This window comes from Oncorhynchus masou, chromosome 15 (genome assembly GCF_036934945.1).
Source record: "Oncorhynchus masou masou isolate Uvic2021 chromosome 15, UVic_Omas_1.1, whole genome shotgun sequence".
Lineage (NCBI taxonomy): Eukaryota > Metazoa > Chordata > Actinopteri > Salmoniformes > Salmonidae > Oncorhynchus > Oncorhynchus masou.
This window is the reverse complement of record NC_088226.1, coordinates 29,660,664-29,685,347: the sequence shown is the minus strand read 5'-3', so window position 1 is coordinate 29,685,347 and position 24,684 is coordinate 29,660,664. Positions and strand designations below refer to the sequence as shown.

The 24,684-nt window shown below is 44.3% G+C and overlaps 1 protein-coding gene across 3 annotated transcripts in view; it reads right to left on the bottom strand.

The window, feature by feature from the left end:
• LOC135556127 (insulin receptor-like) overlaps positions 1-24,684 on the bottom strand; it is a 117,888-nt gene that overhangs the window by 23,114 nt on the left and 70,090 nt on the right. For 2 of the 3 annotated variants that reach the window (XM_064989059.1, XM_064989058.1), the window contains exons 3-4: positions 3,208-3,532; positions 144-283 (exon numbers count right to left, since the gene is read on the bottom strand). In XM_064989059.1, the coding sequence (XP_064845131.1) occupies positions 144-283; positions 3,208-3,532 (465 nt within the window). Of the gene's footprint in view, positions 1-143; positions 284-531; positions 588-3,207; positions 3,533-24,684 lie in introns of those variants that run through there. The other variant, XM_064989060.1, reaches the window with a different exon arrangement.

Genomic DNA, 24,684 nt, shown 5'->3' with positions numbered 1-24,684 from the left:
TTCAATGTAAAGCCTTTTGAGCACCTGACAAAACATCACTACGAGAGTCTGTTAAGTGACTATATAATATACTAGGTAGGTGAGGATTGGTTGGAAGGGGTAGATGAGGAGGTACTGAAGTGGTAGGTGTATACTGTACTCACTCCCTCCCCGGATCTTGATGATCAGGCTGCCATTGAGCACGGTGCATCCTCTCAGTGCCTGGGCTGCTGTCACAGAGTCCACTGTCTTCAGCCCTGTACACATCTTAGGACACAGCCCCGCACACGGGGTACAGTTCAACCTGCAGAGAGAAAGACACACTCATAACACATTGTGTCACCTCACAACAAGCTAGCTGATAAGGACATTTCATCCTAGCAAAGGAATGAAATAACGGTGGTCTGTGTGATCAAAATCAGTGTCGTCAAGTTTGAGACATTTCTCAAAAGATGCCAAAACCCCAAGAGGCACTGATTGTTCTTACAGCCCCACTGCACTACTCGGGAGGTGAACAACGTCCCCAGAACTCAAACATTTTCTCCTGTCTACCTCTATATCACCATATACCAGTGGTCACCAATCGGTCGATCACGGCATTCCTAGTCATTCACCAAACATTTCTGTAAAAAAAACAAAAAACAGACCATTTTTAAAAATATTTTACCTTTATTTAACCAGGCAAGTCAGTTAAGAACAAATTCTTATTTTCAATGACGGCCAGTGGGAACAGTGGGTTAACTGTCCGTTCGGGGCAGAACAACAGATTTGTACCTTGTCAGCTCGGGGGTTTGAACTTGCAACCTTCTGGTTACTAGTCCAATGCTCTAACCACTAAGCTACCCTGCCTCCCCACAATAAAGCCTTGCGTTATTTTTTCATTCGTTTTGTGCTGTTGGTGCTAAGTGCACTTGATTCAGCAGCCCTAGCACCGGGAAGGCAAAGTGTTTCCATTTTTAACCATTTCATGTGTCTTTTAGGTAGAACTCTGCCTACCCGGAAAGCCCAGAAAGCAAATCAAGTGCACCTCTCGGCCTACCAATGGCCAATCAGATAGCTCAAATCACCGTGTCTGCAATGTTTCCTTGGGCCATAGACTGTAAAAAGAAGCCTTATGCACAGCAAAGCCATGCTGTGGAGTCCTGCAGCCGATGACGCCTTCTGTATACTGAAGGGGCATTTCACCGCCATCCGTTGCAGAAAATCCAGATTCTACGCTGCCCTTTGTGGTGGAGGTGGATGCTTCAGAAATGGGCATGGGGGCCGTCCTGTCCCAACGTCAAGGTAACCCACAGGCATTTGTATCCATGTGCATACTACAACAACAAAAAAACGGTCTCCTGCAGAAAGGGACTATGACGTCAGTGACCGGGAGCTCTTGGCGGTGAAGTTGGCATTAGAGGAGTGGGGAGACTTGCTGGAGGCCGCTAAGGAAGCATTTCTCTTCCTCATCGACCATCGGAACCTGGAGTACATACGGACAGCGAGGGGGCTGAACCAGCGCCAAGCAAGGTGGGCCCCATTCTTCACTAGACCTTGTCATATAGGCCAGGTTCAAAGAACATCAAAGCTGATGCCCTGTCCTGTTTTGATTATTTTCATGTTTCTTATTATTAAACTCATCTTCTGAACCCGCTTCCTGACACCCTGTGTATATGTTATAGAAATGTATCAATATTTATCTTTACAAATTTGCTATGACATTGCCTATGAATATATGAACAACTTTGGATTTCACCCCCGTCTCATAATCGAATGGTTTAGACCATTTGAATGTTTTGATGACTTGGAGTGAGCTTCTCTTCTTCAAGATCTCCTGCTTGGGCCATGCTGTGTGGGTGGCAAAAGTGACTGATGACCTCATTATGAAAGTATATACTTTACCCGGTATATCTAAAAATGACAACTGATTGTTTCAAGCAAAACTACCAAAACTATTGCTGATGTTGAACCTGAACAATCGAAATGAAATCGAATGTATAGGCAGATGAGTTGTCTCCGGGGGTAGTTCATTTATTCCGGTAAAACACGATTTTCAACAGGGCATTTGATAAAAATAACCTAGCAAATTACATTGGTTGTCACTCAACTAATAAAGCCTATTATTGTGCAACTCATTTTACAAACATTTTGAATGCTGAAGGTTACCCGCAGATGTGCCAGGTCAGGAATAAGCCTACCTCTTGTTGGTCAGCGTACGAAGCTGCGCAGTGTGCACATTTTGACTAGGCTACTAATATTGAATGCAGAACGACTTGTAGATCAATGACTCAGCACAATTACATGCTAATTTCAACACAGAAGGAGAGGACTCAGTATTATCCCGCAGGTATATATTAAAACCCCATTTTCTCCCTAATTTCGTTGTATCCAATTCGTAGTTACAGTCTTGTCCCATCGCTGCAACTCCCCTACGGACTTGGGAGAGGCGATGGTCGAGAGCCATGCATCCTCCTGAAACACGACCCTGCCAAGCCACACTGCTTCTTGACACACTGCTCGCTTAACCCGTTAGCCAGCCACACCAATATGTCGGAGGAAACACCGTCCAGCTGGTGACCGAAGTCAGCTTACAGGCACACGGCTCGCCACAAGAAGTCACTAAAGCGCGATGGGACAAGGAAATCCCAGCCGGTCAAATCCTCCTTTAACTCAGACAACACTGGGCAAATTGTGCGCCACCTCATGGGTCTCCCGGTCAGGCCAGCTGTGACCGGGAGACTGTAGTGACACCTTTACCCTGCTGTGCCACTCGGGAGGCCGGGAAGATATAGTGAATTGAGCAAAAACATTTTGAACTGGCAATTCGTAACGTTTGGAGCGATTTCCTGACTGGTACATTCTACAATTGGATGGGTTTTGAGTCCCGCCGACCGATGTACTCATATCTCAAACATGTAAATAGGGGACCGATGTACTCATATCTCAAACATGTAAACAGGAGACCGATGTACTCATATCTCAAACATGTAAACAGGGGACCGATGTACTCATATCTCAAACATGTAAACAGGGGACCGATGTACTCATATCTCAAACATGTAAACAGGGGACCGATGTACTCATATCTCAAACATGTAAACAGGGGACCGATGTACTCATATCTCAAACATGTAAACAGGGGACCGATGTACTCATATCTCAAACATATAAACAGGGGACTGATGCGTGTTGGTGAATCGTTAAACCCCTAGTAAACGGCTGTCATGTTATAGATCTAAGACTTACGCGGTAGAGTTGATGGTGGTGTACCCTGAGGGGCACTCTGGGATGCAGGCTTTGTTGTGGATGACGTACTCATGGCAGTCGCTGCTCTTTCCATTCTTGCACTGGTTGTGGAGGTCCTGGCAGAAGGAGAGAGAGACGCAGCGCCAGCCCTTGAAGATGTAGTATCCCTGGGGACAGTGGTCCACACAGGTGTCCTGGTGCTGGAGGTTCTGGCAGGCCACACAGCTGCTGGCTTTGCCTGCCTCTAAGCAGCCTCCCAGGCACTGGTCGTGGCAGCAGTGGCCATGCTGGGTACAGGCCCGATGCTTACAGGTGGAGGGACACACTGTGGAGGGAGAATGAGTGGGGGAGGGAGAGAGAGAGCGAGAGGGATGATGGTTAGAGTTCAAACTCAATACAGGGGGCTGTCTGAATTCAGTCTTGAATCGGCTCAGACTGTAGATATCACTAACATCTGGATCAAATATATTACCCGGTCTCCCTGAGTAAAAAGCACCCCCCCAAATTAGTTGACTCACACCCAAATGATTGCGGAGGTGCTGACTAACGGAGAGTAAACTGCGTCAAAAGAAAGTCACACTATATACAATTGAAGTCAGAAGTTTACATACACCGTAGCCAAATATATTTAAACTCAGTTTTTCACAATTCCTGACATTTAATCCTAGTAAAAATTCCCCATCCTAGGTCAGTTAGGATCAACAGTTTATTTTAAGAATGTGAAATGTCAGAATAATAGTAGAGAGAATGATTTATTTCAGCTTTTATTTCTTTCATCACATTCCCAATGGGTCAGAAGTTTACATACACTCATTAAGTATTTGGTAGCATTGCCTTTAAATTTCTTAACTAGGGTCAAACATTTCGGGTTTCACACAAGCTTCGCACAATAATTTGGGTGAATTTTGGCCCATTCCTCCTGACAGAGCTGGTGTAACTGAGTCAGGTTTGTAGCCCTCCTTGCTCACACATGCTTTTTCAGTTCTGCCCACAAATTTTCTAGGGGATTGAGGTCGGGGCTTCGTGATGGCCACTCCAATACCTTGACTTGGTTGTCCTTAAGCCATTTTGCCACAATTTTGGAAGTATGCTTGCAATTTGCAACCAAGCTTTGTGAAGTGCACCAGTCCCTCCTGCAGTAAAGCAGCTCCAGAAAATGATGCTGCCACCCCCGTTCTTCACGGTTCGGATGGTGTTCTTCGGCTTGCAAGCCTTCCCCCTTTCCTCTAAACATAACGAGTGTCATTATGCCAAACAGTTCTATGGAGGACATTTCTCCAAAAAGTATGATCTTTGTCCCCATGTGTAGTTGCAAACCGTAGTCTGGCTTTTTTATGGCGGTTTTGGAGCAGTGGCTTCTTCCTTGCTGAGCGGCCTTCGAGGTTATGTCGATATAGGGCTTGTTTTATTGTGGATATAGATACATTTGTACCTGTTTCCTACAGCATCTTCACAAGGCCCTTTGCTGTTGTTCAAACCGTTTTAGAAACGTCAGAGTGTTTTCTATCCAATACTACTAATAATATGCATATATTGGCATCTGGGACAGAGTAGCAGGCAGTTTACTCTGGGCACCTTATTCATCAATACTGGGCACCTTCTCAATACTGCCCCCGTCACCAAGCAGTTAACAGAAGCTTCTAAAGCCATGACATAATTTTCTGGAATTTTCCAAGCTGTTTAAAAGGCACATTCAACTTAGTGTATGTAAACTTCTGACCCACTGGAATTGTGACACAGTGAATTGTAAGTGAAATAATCTGTCTGTAAACAATTGTTGGAAAAATTACTTGTGTCATGCACAAAGTAGATGTCCTAACCGACTTGCCAAAAATATAGTTTGTTAACAAGAAAATTGTGGAGTGGTTGAAAAATAAGTTTTAATGACTCCAACCTAAGTGTTTGTAAACTTCCGACTTGAACTGTATATGGGAATTTCCACCGAAAAGGCCCCATGAGCACTAACATGTGAAGTTCATAGGAGCATTCCAAATTGGGTGTGTCATGAAAGCTAAGAGTCTATATTTTTGGGAAATGAAAGCATAGATAACATTTTCAACCATTTTCCATGTTAGAAACTTGGCATCAGTAAAGGATTTGATTTCTGGATAAATGGGCCTTCTCGAAAAAGTCAAGGTATTAGAAAAATATCCAAACACAATGTTGACGTAAAGAACGCTGCCAACTAATATCAACACTAGATTTAGTTTGAGAATTTGTTTGCCTTCTGTACGTTTAAGAAATACTGCCTTGTAATTTCGTTACCAAAAACACACATATAGATTTTATATATTCTCTCGCTCGTGAGGGAGGATAATGAAAGTTCACAGAAGTAGCACGTAAAGGTAGATCAATTAGTTAGTGATTTTACTGATAAAGTTTGAATCACTTAAATTATAAACAAACTCATAATTCCATTACCAACCTGAAACGGAACAATAAACAAATCTGTAACGGAATTACTGCAACTGAATTGGCCACAATGGGAAATCACAATAGTCACAAACTACAGTTGGATTATCTGCTACTGTCCTCCCACTCCGCATACTGTTATGTTCAGCTCATAAATGTTTTCTTTTTCTTTCTGTTGTCTGGTGGTCAAACCAAGAGTTAAAACAGCCCGTCTGAACAACCCCTCCCCCTTGCTCGCTCTTTCTCCAGTTAAATGTCACCTCTCCCAACTCTTACTGACACCAACGAATGAGCCCCGTTTCTTTCCATTCATTGTGGCCAGCATCGTCATCCACTGAGCACCGACCTACACCGGGCGTCGAAAGCAGTTGAAATTTGGTCAGTCCACCCTGGCCTTGATGATACCGTCCACAGGTGGACCGGACTGGACCAAATCTAAACCAATCATAGAAGTATGTTTCAACAGTTTGGATAGCGGAGTACAGTAGATTACAGTAAAATAAAATACAGTACCATGAGTACAGTATAGTAGAGTATAGTACAGTACATTGTACTGTACTATACTGAATTATACTGCACATAGCTCTACCCTACTCTGCTGTATTGCACTGCACTGTACTCCACTGTGCAGTACTGCCTTACGCTGTGTTGTCCAAACTTGTGAAACATGAGAATGACATTCATATCCATAATTATGCATTTCGGTGTAGTATAGATCAGGGACTCATTATGTCATTCCGTTATCATAATGCCTTTACCGGGTGTAAATGCACGTTCAATAATAGCTGACATCCAATTATTTTTTCGTCTTTGAATCTGAATTCGGAGCAGATATTTAAGTTATTATAATTCTTTTTTTTTACATGATCGCATAAAAACCTGGTGATTTTACTTTCTTTCCGGTACCAAAGTTCGCAACTGCACAATTCCACTAAATTCATTTTTGTAAAATCTTCAGTGAAAATTGTTAAGCGTGGTACTTGTGCATAGTGTTGTATGGTTAGCTAAACTTACACTATTGCAGTGTTTACCTCAGCCATACAGCTGATCTCACTCCTACTATTGGAACAATACAGCTCTTCTAACCAACAATAGCTAGAAACCGAAAGTGTGGAATTTGTGTCAGTTACATTTAATTTATTCCGGGGGGAAACCACCCATGGATCTCTCCAGACAGCCTTCCCAAAGTCCAGGGTGGATCACCTCTGAGCCAGAATATCTCTTTGCTGTGTTTCTAGGTAACGCTGGGGGGGATATAGGCAGACAGGGGTTAGGATCTGGGTCCCGATCCAGGCTGGGCTTCCGGTACCAGTAACCGGAGATGGCCCAGCAGCAATGCTGGGAGTCACCTGCTCCCTGTGCTGACACCGGCCCGCCATGGAGACAGACATCCCAGACGGAACAATGTGAGGGGATTTGAGAAGCTGCTGTATAAAAGCTGTGTGTCTGTCCCACGTATTTGGCAAGCAGGAGAGACATGAGCTGCCTGGGTCCAACTCAAACAACTACAGCATTCTTTTACAACAGAATGGAAGTGGGAGTGGTGGGGACAAAACACTAAACCCAAAAATGGAGAAGGAGGAGAAAATGAGAGGCAGTGCTGAGGAGGGAAGTTAGAGGTTTCTGACTCTGGGATCCAGGCTCTCGATCCAGGCTCTGGGGTGGAAACCTCAGGGTCCTGTATGCATGGCTGCCTGCTAGCCAGTGCCCTCTGGAGGGAGGGAGCCTCAAACGCACCCTGACCGTTACCACACCACGGGCTAACAGAAGGAAGCAACACAGAAGGAAGTAACTGGCAAATGAGGAGGAGAGGAAGCTGCTGTCATCTGTTCTGTTGTAACTATTACTAATTCTGCTATTTTTTACAGGTCTGTTTGTTTACTACTACAGTGTGTCTGTTTAAGTGAACAGTGCATGTCAGTGGTCCTATGTTATATGAGAGAGTCCAATGGATGGAGAAAGTTGAAGGAGCTTAAATGTGTATTTGATCAGCAGCATTAAAGTGAGGGGCCTGAAAGAGGGGACGAAAAGTATAATGTACCACCCCACCATAAGCCTAAAACAGTCACAATACATTTGGACCGCTACTAGGCCATCGCCACACAAAGGACATCCACATTCCTGCTTCTCATTGAGCTGGTCTGGCTTGAACAAAGCTAGGCTGGACTGGGGAGCGGTATAGGCCTGGTCTGAGCTGGGATGGGGTTGGGGCTGGACAGGGCTAAAGTTTTGCAGATGAGAAATCCAGCTTTCTGGCCTGACAGGCCCAGAGAAAACCACCACACCACAGAGTATCTCACTCTCTCCCAGTTGCATATAGCACCTGCCTGGTGGGATGACCCCTTTCTAACAACAACCTAGTTCACAGTCAGAGCTCCCTGGTCCCCGGCCATGGTAAAAAATAACCCACCGCAGCCTCAGCTGGGCTCAGACACTACACAACCAGTCCATAAACAGTGTCAAAACAACCTGCATCACAACTTCCACATATCTAAACATGGAAGCAGGACTTTCAGCTCTCCGCTAGTTACACAACTTAAAGATCCTTTGCTTTAGGTTTTCTTCACGAGGGAGTCAGACAGTAAACATACCACTTTACTCCACAAAGTTCCTGACTGACTATATCCCCCTCCTGTTTATTCTACTAATGCCCATTACTTTAACAAAGTGATACACAACAACATTACCTGTGGCACAGGTCTGGTCCAGTCACCACAACAACCACAATATAACATGGTTATCTGCACACTTTCAGATTCGCCTAACCCATGTCTTCAAACAGAAATCCTGGTTAAAAATGTACTATAAGCTTAATTCCAGTGATACAATACAGTGGTGATGTCAGGGAAAGTATGACTCTACACAAAAGCAAGCAGTCATTTGTGGCTAGATCATTGTAAAACCTCAACCTCAACTGTGGAAAAAGTCCAGATCACTTTTCAAACAGTTGTCTCGTGACGACCTCATTGTTTAAAAAAAGTGACGAGGTATGTGTGCATACGTGCGTGCGTTCCAGTGTGGGGCTATCTGGAGCCGCTGTAAGCATGGTGTGAGGACACATTGAGACAGACATCAGGTTGGGAGTCATCATCTCTTCCTCCTCAGGGCAAGACGACACACACACACACACACACACACACACACACACACACACACACACACACACACACACACACACACACACAATTCTGAAATATCTGCTGTTGTGCTCACCCTAGCGGAAAATGTTACAGGCCTGCAAACACACTTCTTTTTTGGGAAGGGTGATGATGCTGACTGAGCTCACTATTCCTCAACAGTTGAGAGGGAAAAAACTATTGGGAAAGGAGAAGAATTAAAATGAGTCAGTCAGCCAACCTTCGAGGGTTGACACGACAGTGAGGACATTACACGCTTACTACCAGCAGAATAACAAGGAAGGACCTTCTGCCTCTCAGCGAAGAGGCAGGGGCAGGCCTCCTCACTGCCTGTCTGAAATGAGAGGACGGGAGAGGGAAGACGGGAAAGGGAGGGGTCTGGAGAAGGGGTAAAGTGAGATCTGAGGGGTGGGAAGGTGAAGGTTGGGGAGCAGGCTGGCTGAAGGAAATTAAAGAGGGATAGATGGGCAAGCGAAGGACGGAGGTCAAAAACACAAGGGAGAACTGAAATCTGAAACACCTATGGCCTTATCCAACATTGGAGCCTACCGTCTCTTTGATCACTGAGCAGAGAACACACACACACACACACACACGCTCCCATGTGTCTCTCTGTGCTGCTGTGTACATGCTGTGACCACGGCATGCTGTGTGTTGGCAATCAGATTCCTGATCTCCCAGGAAGAGTACATGCCGGAGTACAGCTCCCACCCAGATCCGCCCTCACCCTTAACCAATGTGTTTGCTGGCCGTGGAACGCAGCCATTCAATGGCCCCCTCATGTCGGGGAGGAGAGCTGCCCAGGGTTAACCCTTCGATAGACAGAACAGACAGAGGCACACTGGGAGAATACGTGAGGCCACCACTCGCTGCCTAGGAGGCGCTCCCTCCTCTCTCGTTCTCCTGCTCCCTCTCTCTAAGCCCTTTTAACCCCAGGCCTGCTCAGAGCCTACTACTAGCTAGCACAATGCTAATACTGCAACTTTCACTGCCCCGCAACATTCCTATTCTGGCCTAACACAGCCTGTTCATTCATTCCCCTCCTCAATCTCTCTCCATCATTTCTGTGTGTGAAAGATGTGCGTGTGTCTCTTTCACACACACACGAATCAGAAACAGATGCTTACACCCATCCGCAACGCCCTAGCAAAACCTACTTGACGGTAACAGTGCTCACTGAGCACCAACCTATCCACATCGACAGGACAGCAGTGGAGAAGGTGGAAAGTTAAGTTCCTCGGTGTACACATCACTGACAAACTGAAATGTTCCACCCACACAGACAGTGTGGCGAAGAAGGCGCAACAGCGACTTTTCAACCTCAGGAGGCTGAAGAAACTTGGCTTGTCACCTAAAAATCTCAAACTTTTACAGATGCACAATTGAGAGCATCCTGTCGGGCTGCATCACGCCTGGTACGGCGACTGCATTGCCCATAACCGCAGAGCTCTTTAGAGGTTGTTGCGGTCTGCACAACGCACCACCGGGGGCAAAGTACCTGCGCTCCATGACACCTACAGCAGCCGATGTCACAGGAAGGCCAAAAAGATCATCATAGACAACAACCACCCGAGCCACTGCCTGTTCACCCCACTACCACCCAGAAGGCGAGGTCAGTACAGGTGCATCAAAGCTTGGACTGAGTAACTGAGAAATAGCTTCTATCTCAAGGCCATCCGACTGTAAAACAGCAATCACTAACACACAGTGAGGCTGCTGCCTACATACAGACTTGAAATCATTGGCCACTTCAATAATGCCACTTTAATAATGTTTACATATCTTGCATTACTCATCTCATATGCATATACTGTATTTTATACCATTATTGCATCTTGCCAATGCCGCTCGGTCATTGCTCATCCATACATTTATATGTGCATATTCTTATTCCATTCCTTTACTTAAGATGTGTGTATTAGGTAGTAGAGGTTGACTGATTACATCAGGGACGATTTAAAGTTTTCATAACAAACGGTAATCTGTATTTTTGGATGCCAATTATGCATTGCACTCCACGAGGAGACTGCGTGGCAGGCTGACCGCGAGTGCAGCAAGGAGCCATGATAAGTTGCTAGCTAGCATTAAACTTATCTTATAAAAAACAAAATCAATCAATCTTAACATAATCACTAGTTAACTACATATGGTTGATGATATTACTAGTTTAACTAGCTTCTCCTGCTTTGCAAATAATCAATGCGGTGCCTGTTAATTTATCATTGAATCACAGCCTAATTCGCCAAATGGGTGATGATTTAACAAGCACATTTGCAAAAAAAAGCACTGTTGTTGCACCAATGTAACATCAATGCCTATCTTAAAATAAATACACAAGTATACTTTTTTAAACCTGCATATTTAGTTAAAAGACATTCATGTTAGCAGGCAAGATTAACTAGGGAAATTGTGTCACTTCTCTTGCGTTCTGTGCAAGCAGAGTTAGAGTATATGCAGCAGTTTGGGCCGCCTGGCTCATTGCGAACTGTGTGAAGACCATTTCTTCCAAACAAAGACCGTAATTAATTAGACCAGAATTTTACAGAATTATGACATAACATTGAAGGTTGTGCAATGTAACAGCAATATTTAGAATTATGGATGCCACACGTTCAATAAAATACGGAGCGGTTCTGTATTTCACTGAAAGTGTCACGCCCTGGTCGAAGTATTTTGTGTTTGTCTTCATTTATTTGGTCAGGCCAGGGTGTGGCATGGGTTTTTGTATGTGGTGTGTTTGTATTGGGATTGTAGCTTAGTGGGGTGTTCTAGTTAAGTCTATGGCTGTCTGAAGTGGTTCTCAATCAGAGGCAGGTGTTATCGTTATCTCTGATTGGGAACCATATTTAGGCAGCCATATTCTTTGAGTGTGTCGTGGGTGATTGTCCTTAGTGTCCTTATGTTCCTGTCTTGTGTACTAGTTTGCACCAGTATTAGGCTGTTTCGGTTTTCGTTACGTTTATTGTTTTGTAGTGTTTGTATTTAGATTCGTGTTGCTTCAGTTTAATAAACATGGATCGCAATCTACACGCCGCATTTTGGTCCGACTCTCCTTCACACCTAGAAAGACGTAACAGAATCACCCACCACAACAGGACCAAGCGGCGTATCAACAGGCAGCAGCAGCAGGAGATACGAAATAAGGATTTCTGGACATGGGAGGAAATCCTAAACGGAGAAGGATCCTGGGCAAAGCCTGGAGAATATCGCCGCTCCAAGGAAGAACTGGAGGCAGCGAAAGCGGAGAGGCGCTGGAATCAGGAGAATCAACAGAGGCAGCAGCAACAGCAGGAGAAGCAACAGAAGCAGCAGCAGCAGGAGAGGCTGCATTACTTAGAGAAATGGACTTGGGAGGAGATCCTTGACGGAGAAGGACCCTGGGAACAGCCTGGAGAATATCGCCGCCCCAAGGAAGAACTGGAGGCGGGGAAAGCGGAGAGGCGCTGGTATGAAGAGGCAGCACGGCGACGCGGATGGAAGCCCGAGAGTCAGCCCCAAAAAATTATTGGGGGGGGCTCAGGGAGAGTGTGGCAGAGTCAGGAGTCAGACCTGAGCCAACTCCCCCTGTTTATCGTGAGGAGCCAAGGAGGAGACCAGAACCAGAGCCGGTGTTGGAGGTGAGCGAAGCAGAGAACTGAAGGAGTTAATGGGGAAATTGGAGGAGAGAGAAATGAGGGAGTTGCTGTGTTGGTGCTTTAAGCATGGAATTCGCCCGACGGAGCGTGTCGGGGATTTGATGGCACCTGGGTCAGCGCTTCATACTCGCCCTGAGGTGCGTGTTAGTCGGCTGATGAAGATTGTACCAGGCCTCCTGTGCACCTCCCTAGCCTTGCACGTCCTGTGCCAGCCCTGCTCTCAAGACCTCCAGTACGCCTTCACGGTCTAGCCCATCCTGTGACACCTCCACCCACCAGTCCTCCGGTGGCAGCTCCCCGCACTGGCTTCCTGTGCGTGTCCTCGGCCCAATACCACCACTGCCAGCACCACGCATCAGGCCTACAGTGCACCTCGCCTCTCCAGCGCTGCCAGAGCCTTCCTCCTCTACAGCGCTGCCGGAGTCTCCCGCCTGTCCAGCACTGCCAGAGCCTTCCTCCTCTCCTGCGCTGCTGGTGTCTCCCGCCTGTCCAGCGCTGCCAGAGCCTTTCTCCTCTCCTGCGCTGTCGGAGTCTCCCGCCTGTCCAGCGCTGTCAGAGCCTTCCTCCTCTCCTGCGCTGTCGGAGTCTTCCGCCTGTCCAGCGCTGTCAGAGCCTTCCTCCTCTCCTGCGCTGTCGGAGTCTCCCGCCTGTTCAGCGCTGCCAGAGCCTTCCTCCTCTCCTGCGCTGCCGGAGTCTCCTGCCTGTTCAGCGCAGCCAGAGCTGCCAGTATGCATGGAGCAGCTAGAGCTATCAGTCTGCAAGGAGCTGTCAGTCTGCATGGAGCAGCCAGAGCTGCCGGTCTGCATGGAGCAGCTAGAGCTGCCAGTCTGCAAGGAGCTGCCAGTCTGCAAGGAGCTGTCAGAGCCGTCAGTCAGTATAGAGCAGCCAGAGCCGCCAGTTAGCATAGAGCAGCCAGAGCCGCCAGTCTGCCAGGATCCGCCAGTCAGCCAGACTCTTCCAGATCCGCCAGTCAGCCAGACTCTTCCAGATCCGCCAGTCAGCCAGACTCTTCCAGATCCGCCAGTCAGCCAGACTCTTCCAGATCCGCCAGTCAGCCAGACTCTTCCAGATCCGCCAGTCAGCCAGACTCTTCCAGATCCGCCAGTCAGCCAGACTCTTCCAGATCCGCCAGTCAGCCAGACTCTTCCAGATCCGCCAGTCAGCCAGACCCTTCCAGATCCGCCAGTCAGCCAGACCCTTCCAGATCCGCCAGTCAGCCAGACTCTTCCAGATCCGCCAGTCAGCCAGACTCTTCCAGATCCGCCAGTCAGCCAGACTCTTCCAGATCCGCCAGTCAGCCAGACTCTTCCAGATCCGCCAGTCAGCCAGACTCTTCCAGATCCGCCAGACTCTTCCAGATCTGCCAGTCAACCAGACTCTTCCAGATCTGCCAGTCAGCCAGGATCTGCCAGATCCAACTACCTGCCTGAGCTTCCTCTCAGTGCTGAGCTACCTCTCAGTACTGAGCTTCCTCTCAGTGCCGAGCTGCCCCTCAGTCCCGAGCTGCCCCTCAGTCCCGAGCTGCCCCTCAGTCCCGAGCTGCCCCTCAGTCCCGAGCTGCCCCTCAGTCCCGAGCTGCCCCTCAGTCCCGAGCTGCCCCTCAGTCCAGTGGGGTTCTGGATGAGGACTACTAGGCCATGGTCGGCGGCGAGGGTGGACTATCCAAGGACACGAGGAGGAGGGACTAAGACTTTGATAGAGTGGGGTCCACGTCCCGCGCCCGAGCCGCCACCTTGGACAGACGCCCACCCGGACCCTCCCCTATGGTTTTTGGTGTGCGTCCGGGAGTCCGCACCTTGGGGGGAGGGGTTCTGTCACGCCCTGGTCGAAGTATTTTGTGTTTGTCTTCATTTATTTGGTCAGGCCAGGGTGTGGCATGGGTTTTTGTATGTGGTGTGTTTGTATTGGGATTGTAGCTTAGTGGGGTGTTCTAGTTAAGTCTATGGCTGTCTGAAGTGGTTCTCAATCAGAGGCAGGTGTTTATCGTTGTCTCTGATTGGGAACCATATTTAGGCAGCCATATTCTTTGAGTGTGTCGTGGGTGATTGTCCTTAGTGTCCTTATGTTCCTGTCTTGTGTACTAGTTTGCACCAGTATTAGGCTGTTTCGGTTTTCGTTACGTTTATTGTTTTGTAGAGTTTGTATTTAGATTTGTGTTGCTTCAGTTTAATAAACATGGATCGCAATCTACACGCCGCATTTTGGTCCGACTCTCCTTCACACCTAGAAAGCCGTAACAGAAAGAATAAACGTTTTGTTTTCGAAATGATAGTTTCCAGATTTGACATTAATAATGACCTAAGGCTCGTATTTCTGTGTTTATTATATTATAATTAAGTCTATGATTTTATATTTGATAGAGCAGTCTGACTGAGAGGTGGTCTGAGACACAGAATAGGTGAACGGATGAATTCTGCATGTGTGGTTCCCACTGTGAAGCATGGAGGTGACACAATCGGTGATTTATTTAGAATTCAAGGCACACTTAACCAGCATGGATACCACAGCATTCTGCAGCAACACGCCATTCCCATCGGGTTTGCGATGAGTGGGACTATCATTTGTTTTACAGTAGGACAATGACCCAAAACACATCTCCAGGCTGTGTAAGGGCTATTTTACCAAGACAGAGAGTGATGGAGTGCTGCATCAGCTGACCTGTCCTCCACAATCACCCGACCTCAACCCAATTGAGATGGTTTGGAATGTTGGACCGCAGAGTGAAGGAAAAGCAACCAACAAGTTATCAGCATATGCGGGAACTCCTTCAAGAATGTTGGAAAATAATTCCACCTGAAGCTGGTTGAGGGAATGCCAAGAGTGTGCAAAGCTGTCATTAAGGCAAAGGGTGGCTACTTTGAAGAATCTAAATTTAATTGATTTGACACTTTTTTAAACACTTTTTTGGTTACTACCTGATTCCATATGTGTTATTTCATAGATGTGAAAATAAAGTAAAACCCTTGAATGAGTAGGTGTGTCCAAACTTTTGACTGGTACTGCATATTAATATGGGCTCTTTCCAGAACAGCTACCTTGTCCTTGAACCTCAGCAACTTGGCCACTATCGGCCTGGGCATGTCACCTGGGCTGGTGGTGGGTTTTCCAGTCCTGTGGGCACGCTCCACCTGAATCTTCCTGTGGTCCATCTTCAGTTCACAGAGATAATTTCTCTCACTTTGTCCTCAGACTCCGTCCAGGTCTCAAGTGGAGATTCTGCAATTCCGTCCACAACCATGTTGTTCCACCGGGATTGTCCCTCGAGATAGTCCGATTTATTCTTCATTGTTATCATGGATTCACACACACAACTCATGTCCTCTCTCAAAGACGTACATATTGCTGTAATCTTGCCCTTCTCCTGTTCTTCAGTTTGTGGACCTCTCTGGTCAGGTCGTCCATTCTTTTATTAGTTGAATCCATCAGTATTTGGACAAAACACTGGAAGCTATTTTCTTGTTGTTGAAACAACTACTTGTAGAACTATTTTTGGTTGCTTAAAAGATCCTTCACCTATGATAGACACACACCACTGTCCTCAACGGTACTCCCGCGGATTTGGTATTTGTCATGGCAGCTAGCAACGTAGGCTACGCTGTTATTTCTCGCACATTCAGACAGGGCAAGTCACATGGAAGACTGAAAACAACAAACAGCAGGGATCTAGACAGTCACAAACCCGAGACAATCCACGGTCCAAGCCACAATGGCTAACTACGCCACGGGCCACGTTCAAGCCCTCACGAAAGTAGGCTAGCTGCTACGCCAAATAGCTCCTCAGATCCGGCCTTGGTCAGCAGGATCACTGGACAGAGAGTAGCAGTCCCAACAATTTATTCCAACTGTGTCGCGAGAGCCAAACAAAAAAAACGGGTAATTTGGCTAGTGTTGAATGAATGCCGACTCCACTCCCAAAAGGAGTAGGTCAAGCTGGATAATGTTATAGTGCCTTCAGAGAGTATTCACACCGCTTTAACTTCTCCCACATTTTGTTATGTTATAGCCTGATTTTTTAGTCACTGGCCCACACACAATACCCATAAAGTCAAAGTGGAATTACATTTTTAGGAATGTTTACAAATAAATAAAACATTTAAAGCTGAAACGTCTTGAGTCAATAAGTATTCAACAACTTTTTTTATGGCAAGCCTAAATAAGTTTAGGATGAAAAAGTTGCTTAAAACCTGTTAAGGCTATGCACAATACTGCCCCCTTTGGAGGAATTGCGTGCCCATAGTAAACAGAAAAAAAATCTGCCCAAAATTGCTAATATATGCATATAATAATTATTATTGAATAGAAAACACTCTAAAGCTTTGAAAACCGTTCGAATTATGTCTGTACTTAAAGCAGAACTCACAGGGCAGCCATTCTCCCAAACTCTCTCTCCCATCAGGAAAGTTAGGCCAACTTTGACATCATCGCCCCCACCCTTCCCAACCAGCTACGGATCTGGGAACAGTTTCTGTGTCTTCAGCGTGATGTGTTCTTTCAATAGAGCGAGTAATAGAGAAAATCCCACGAGCTTTGGCCCGTTGGCGGGCAAAATACTGAAGTGTCACGAGAATATAGCCGCGCGTCCTGGCGCAATTGTACACAGGGCATTCGTTGTTCCAGCTCGTCTGAGAAGAGTTGCGTTCTTTCGGTCGAATCGCCAATTGTTTTGTACGTTAATAACATCCTAAAGCTTGATTCTGCACTTAGTTTGACCAGTTTCGTCGACATATAATATGTAATTTTTAAGTTTTGATGCGCAACTGTGCGGGACCAGAAGTCATTTTGGGTGCATTTCAGCTGAAGCTGTTAGCATATGCTAATACAAAGACACACAACCTGAAACCAAACGATGTATTGGGTAAGTATGACTCATTCCACTACATTCTGATCGAAGACCATCAAAGGTAAGGGAATATTTATGTTGTAATTTTGTATTTCTGTTGACTCCAACATAGCGCAGAAATATTGCTTACGTCTGAGCGCCGCCTCAGATTATTGCCTAGTGAACGAATTCTGTAACGTTAAAAATAAATGTAACACAGCGGTTGCATTAAGAAGCAGTGTATCTTTCTAACTATATGTAGAACATGTATATTTAGTCAAAGTTTATGGTGTGTATTGCTGTTATCTGGTGTTATCTGGCGGAGCTATCTATAATTTCTCCGTACATTTCTGTAGCATTTTTTGAACATGGCTCAATGTAAACGGAGATTTATGGATATAAATTGCATATTATTGAAAAAAACATAAATGTACTGTGTAACATGTACTATTACCGTCATCTGATGAAGATTTTCAAAAGGTTAGTGAATTATTTTTCTTTTAATCCTGCGTTTGTGATTGCATCTTTTGCTTGACAAAATGGCTACATATTGTATGTGTCTTTGTTGTGGTTTGATATACATATGTGCTATGTTTTCGCCGTAAAACATTTTAGAAATCTGACTCGCTGGGTAGATGAACAAGGTGTTTATCTTTCATTTGAGCTATTGGACTTGTTAATGTGCGGAGGTTAAATATTTCTAAGAATATTTTTGCATTCTGTGCGCCACCTGTTGAATTGAGCGTGGGGGGGGGGTGGGGTGCCCTTGGGGAACCTGGTAGCGTGATGTCGTTAAGCTCTCTGAGCACGGAACCCGGGTAGCGGGCTGAAATTCCACAACATACGGTGATCGCTACATAAATAGTCATATTAAACATTCATGGAAATACAAGTGTCTCATGTATCGAAAGCCTAGAATCTTGCTAATCCAACTGCGTTGTCAGATTTAAAAAATGATTTACTGCGATAGAATACGATGCGATTATCTGAGGATAGAGCCCCATAAAAAACAACAATTTCAACCAGCACAGGCGTTACAAAATCAAACTGCATTAAAGTAAATAGTTTACCTTTGACGATCTTCGTCTGTTTGCAATCCCAATGATCATTGTTACACAATGAATGATCTTTTGTTTGATAAAATCCGTTTTTATAGCCTAACACGAAACATTTTGTGAAACGCTTGTGTCGTGAATTCCGTCTCATTCCATTTGACGACACATTCCAGGTAAATAACCCACAGAGAACGTGACTTTTCCAGTCATGTTTGGGTTCATTGCAATCAACTGGTTTGTCTGTAATACAACCTTTGTTTGTAACACAACCAAACCTGATGGGCCATTTCACGGGACGTATTGAAGACAACAAGTAATGACATCACTGTGCATTACTGTGCAGTTGATTGACTGTATTTTAACCCAATGACCACTGATCGTCTTGAAATCTAGCTGGGTAGATAGCCAATGAGCTGAGTCTGTCATAGTTGAAGTGTACCTATGATGAAAATTACAGGCCTCTCATCTTTTTAAGTGAGAGAACTTGCACAATTGGTGGCTGACTAAATACTTTTTTGCCCCACTGTGTGTGTGTGTGTGTGTGTGTGTGTGTGTGTGTGTGTGTGTGTATATATATATTTATTATACCTGTTGATACAGGGCTCATATGTGAAACTATTCTAACTTTACACTTTCTTTCACAGTGACACTGACTCCGAATGGGAGCCCCCCAGTGCCAAGGGGTCCATCCCCCACTGAAGCTGGTTCATCCAGCTCCTGCCACAAGTGGTGTTCATCTGCCCAAATGTATTTCTGCAGGCATGGATGTGCCTCAGGGCCAAAAGGGCACAGCATGGAGGCGTCGCTGTGTTCTTTGCAAAATTAAGTCCCCCATCACCTGTGCCACATGCTTGGTGACCCTCTGCTTTACAGCAGAAAGAGACTGCTATGGCACCTGGCATCAGCAGCACAATATTGTGTAGAGCTTTGGCAAAGTGGGTGGGGTTATATCTTTCCTGTTTGGCCCTGTCCGGGGGACTCATTGGATGGGGCCACAGTGTCTCCTGACCCCTTCTGTCTGAGCCTCCAGTATTTCTGCTGCAGTAGTTTGTGTCGGGGGCTAGGGTCAGTTTGTTATATCTGGAGTACTTCTTCTGTCTTATCCTGTGTCCTGTGTGAATATAAGTATGCTCTCTCTAATTCTCTCTTTCTCTCTCTCGGAGGAGGACCTGAGCCCTAGGACCATGCGTCAGAACTACCTGGTATGATGACGCCTTGCTGTCCCCAGTCCACCTGGCCTTGCTGCTGTTCCAGTTTCAACTGTTCTGCCTGCGGCTATGGAACCCTAAACTGTTCATATTTACTCGGGGTGCTGTCCTGTTGCATCCTCTACAACTACTGTGATTATTATTTTGACCCTGCTGGTCATCTATGAATGTTTGAAAATCTCGGCCATGTTCTGTTATAATCTCCACCCGGCACAGCCAGAAGAGGACTGGCCACCCCTCATAGCCTGGTTCCTCTCTAGGGTTCTTCCTAGGTTTTGGCCTTTCTAGGGAGTTTTTCCTAGCCACTGTGCTTCTACACCTGCATTGCTTGCTGTTTGGGGTTTTAGGCTGGGTTTCTGTACAGCACTTTGAGATATTAGCTGATGTACGAAGGGCTATATAAATACATTTGATTTGATAGAGGACTGAGGGTCTTCCAAATATTGAAAGTGTGTAAATAGTTACCCATGTTATTTTGTAAATGTGGGGGGGGGGGTGTTAGATTACCATTTTGGCATCTTGTATATAGTTATTTGCTTCAAAATGTATACCACTTGGGTACATTTGGGCTACTAGTGTGGGTCACCTGGGTGACTTCATGATAAATGTCAAGTACAACACTCATTTTGAAAGTTTTCATTCTGAAGCTTTGCACAAGTACTGTTAAGTACAAGTATTTTTCACTGAAATTGTCCCCATCATCCTATCTGAATGTTTGTTTTATCTTGTTCATTTTAAAGATGATAAAAATTGTATTATCTAAACCAGATCTATTGTGTTATATTCTCCTACAATTCACATTTACACAAACTTCAGAGTGTTTTATTTCAAATGGTACCAAGAATATGTATATCCTTGCTTCTGGGCCAGAGCTACAGGCAGTTAGATTTGGGTTTGTCTTCAGGCGGAAATTGAAAAAAGTAGGGGGGTAGCTCAAAGAGGTTCAAGTCACATAATACGTTGCATGGCCTCAAGCAATAATTGTGTTTAACATGATTTTTTTTATGACTACCCAATCTCTGTACCCCATACATACGATTATCTGTAAGGCCCCTCAGTCGAGCAGTGAATTTCAAACAGATTCAACCACAAAGCCAAAGTAGGTTTTCCAATGCATTTACGCACCTTTTGGTAGATGGGTAAAACATAAAAAGCTGTTTGAGCATGGTGAAGTACTTTGGATGGTGTATCAATACACCCAGTCACTACAAAGACACAGGTGTCCTTTCTAACTCAGTTGCCGGAGAGGAAGGAACCCGCTCATGGATTTTTACCAGGAGGCCAGTGGTGACCTTAAAACAGTTACAGAGTTTAACTTCTTGATGACAGGGGGCAGAATTTTCACGTCCGGATGAAATGCATGCCCAAAATCAACTGCCTACTACTCATCCCCAGAAGATATGCATAGTATTAGTAGATTTGGATAGAAAACACTTAGAAGTTTCTAAAACTGTTTGAATCATGTCTGTGTGTATAACATAACTTATTTACCAGGCGAAACCCAAAGGACAAACCATTTAGATTTTTTTTGTTTTTGAGGTCACTCTTTTCAATGGGCTTTCATTGGGAATCCAGATTTCTAAGGGACCTTCTTGCAATTCATATCGCTTCCACTGGATGTCAACAGTCATTAGCAATTGGTTGAGTTTATTCCTTTGTGTAATGAAGAAGTATGGCCATCTTGAACGAGGGTCACTTGGAAGTGTACTGTTAGATAGAGGCGCATGACCACAAAGCATGCTTCAGTTTGTTTTCTTCCTGTATTGAACACAGATCATCCCGTATTCAATTGTATCGATTATTTACGTAAAAAAATACCTAAAGTTGTATTACAAAAGTAGTTTGAAATGTTTTGGCAAAGTTTACAGGTAACTTTGAGATATTTTGTAGTCACTTCAAGCCTATCAACTCCCGAGATTAGGCTGGTGTAACGATGTGATGTGAAATGGCTAGCTAGTTAGCGAGGTGCGCTTCAAACGTCACTCGCACTGAGACTTGGAGTAGTTGTTCCCCTTGCTCTGCATGGGTAACGCTGCTTCGAGGGTGGCTGTTGTCGTTGTGTTCCTGGTTCGAGCCCAGGTAGGAGCGAGGAGAGGGATGGAAGCTATACTGTTACACTGGCAATACTATAGTGCCTATAAGAATATCCAATATTCAAAGGTATAGAGAGGAATAGTCCTACAATTCCTATAATAACTACAACCTAAAACGTCTTACCTGGGAATATTGAAGACTCATGTTAAAAGGAACCACCAGCTTTCATATGTTCTCATGTTCTGAGCAAGGAACTGAAACGTTAGCTTTCTTACATGGCACATATTGCACTTTTACTTTCTCCAACACTTTGTTTTTGCATTATTTAAACCAAATTGAACATGTTTCATTATTTATTTGAGGCTAAATTGATTTTATTGATGTATTATATTAAGTTAAAATAAGTGTTCATTCAGTATTGTTGTAATTGTCATTATTACAAATACATTCTAAAAATTGGCAGATTAATCGGTATCTGCTTTTTTGGTCCTCCAAAAATCGGTATCGGCGTTGGAAAATCATAATCGGTCGACCTCTATACTGGATTATCGATAAGAGTAGGCAACTCTGCGTCCAGGTAACCTAACCCACAGGACGGGTGGGGTTAGGGGAGGTATTCTAAGAACGCACAGAAAGTAAAACTATATTTAAAAAATATAGTCAAAATGTATTTTTGGGCATTGTAGCGTGTTAACTATAGTGTATTTATACTTGGGATTTCCCTTTCTACAGGAAAAGTTCAAAAATCACTGGTGTCCATCTTTAAGTTTATTATTTTTGCATCTCGGCCAGCTTGGGTTATTTCTTTACATAGTTCAGTGCGAGTACCTTTTGAACTCTACAGATATTTTCTCTTCTATGCACCGTCCGCCTTCCATTCTAGCCTGAGCGCAAACCCTCATACTGGCTTTCTTTTCAATCCTTATAAAAAAATAGGTTCATTCAATAAAGAAAATCGCATCAGAATAGTTTTTGTCCAAACCTTACAGCATGTCTAGCCCAGGGTTGGGCAATTCCAGTCCTCGGGGGCCTGATTTGTGTCACAGTTTTGCCCCAGTTAACACACCTGACTCCAACAATCATGATCTTCAGTTTAGAATGCAATTTCATTAATCAGTGGTGTTTGCTAGGGATGGAGAAAAAGTGTAACACCGAGGACTGGAGTTGCCCACCCCTGGTCTAGCCTATACCATATATGGTTCTAAAGTTAGACAATTTATCATGATTAGAGTGAATAGAAGAGATACATTTCGTGATGTGGACAGCGGCACTTTGCTTCTAGAAAGTGCAATATCTTGAAAAATATACTGCTGACATGCAAAACATTTTGGGACTGAATCAACAGCAGACTAATGAAAACAATACACTTGAAGTACACGCATATTAATGCTATAGAGTAGAGACAATCTAATGATTAATTGTATGTGATTTTTCTAGTTGACCATAAGAATAAAAACACCAGAAAATCCGCTCCAAGTTATTTTAATTTTGGAAATCTGTTCCACACTATTATCATGCATAATAGAAAGAGATACACTACCGTTCAAAAATGTGGGGTCACTTAGAAATGTCTTTGTTTTTGAAAGAAAAATAACATTTTGTTTGCCTATTATAATTTACATAAAATTGATCCGAAATACAGTGGACATTGTTAATGTTGTCAATGACCATTGTAGCTGGACACGGCTGATTTTTTTATGGAATATCTACATAGGCGTACTGAGGCCCATTATCAGCAACAATCACTCCAGTGTTCCAATGGCACGTTGTGTTAGCTAATCCAAGTTTATCATTTTAAAAGGCTAATTGATCATTAGAAAACCATTTTGCAATTATGTTAGCACAGCTGAAATCTGATGTGCTTATTAAAAAGAAGCAATAAAACTGGCCTTCTTTAGACTAGTTGAGTATCTGGAGCATCAGCACTTGTCGGTTCGATTACAGGCTCAAAATGGCCAGAAACAAAGACCTTTCCTCTGAAACTCGTCAAGTCTATTTTTGTTCTGAGAAATGAAGACTATTCCATGCGAGAAATAGCCAAAAAACTGAAGATATCGTACAGCGCTGTGTACTAATCCCTTCACAGAACAGAACAAACTGATTCTAACCAGAATAGAAAGAGGAGTGGGAGGCCCCGGTCCACAACTGAGCAAGAGGACAAGTACATTAGAATGACTCGTATACGTATACATGAATGAAAAATAGCTTGATTGATACAGTAGCCTATGTAAATATTGAAATATAGGCTTAAGTTATGGTATTAAGACTAAAGCATACAAGTCATTCATGATTTGAGATGCAATCAAGCAATTTTGTTTTAAAATAAAATGACGTGATCCCTGAATATTTAGCTTAAACAAATAAACTGTTCCATTTCGGAAATTGCATTCATGAACGCAACTGTTTATAGTCTTTGCTTTAATAAAGGCTTAGCAACAAAACGTAACTTTAGACTCTCTGGTACGCTTCTAATATAGTTTTTGTTGATTACATTCTTCCAAACAGTCCGTTTTTTTTTTGCAATCCAACAGCAACTGTTTGGCACACATAATATGCATGAAGCGCTTGCTCCTTACCTCATTTTTCTTGATCTCCTGTATTTTCCACAACTAGTCAAATTTATTCCACGTAACACTTCCCCTTTATCTAATGAGCAACCCGTAGTCTAAACATTCTACCTATAGAGTTTATTTGTCACGTTCTCTGCATCCATTTGGCTGTTACAGTATTCTGAGCTTGTTAACAATTTATTGATGAGATTATGATATGCCATAAATCAGGGCCTATTGGTCACGTGCATGTGATGCACACATGTGTCACGTAAAGAGAGCAAGGGTTGAGGGAATAGGGAATGTTTTTCCTAAACAAATGAGGGCTTTCGGTAACAGAACTTTTCAGTCAGAAATGGCTGTAATTAAGTTGCAGCTTCAAAGACTAAAATTGGCTTATACATGTGTTACCCGGTTCAAGAAACTAGGCGTATGTTGCGGGTCACTACTTCACAGGAGAGCCATTTGAACATACTTGTTAATATTTTTTTTATAAATCAAATCAAATTTATTTATATAGCCCTTTGTACATCAGCTGATATCTCAAAGTGCTGTACAGAAACCCAGCCTAAAACCCCAAACAGCAAGCAATGCAGGTGCTTTTAATAAAAATGTTGTTTTTATTGGG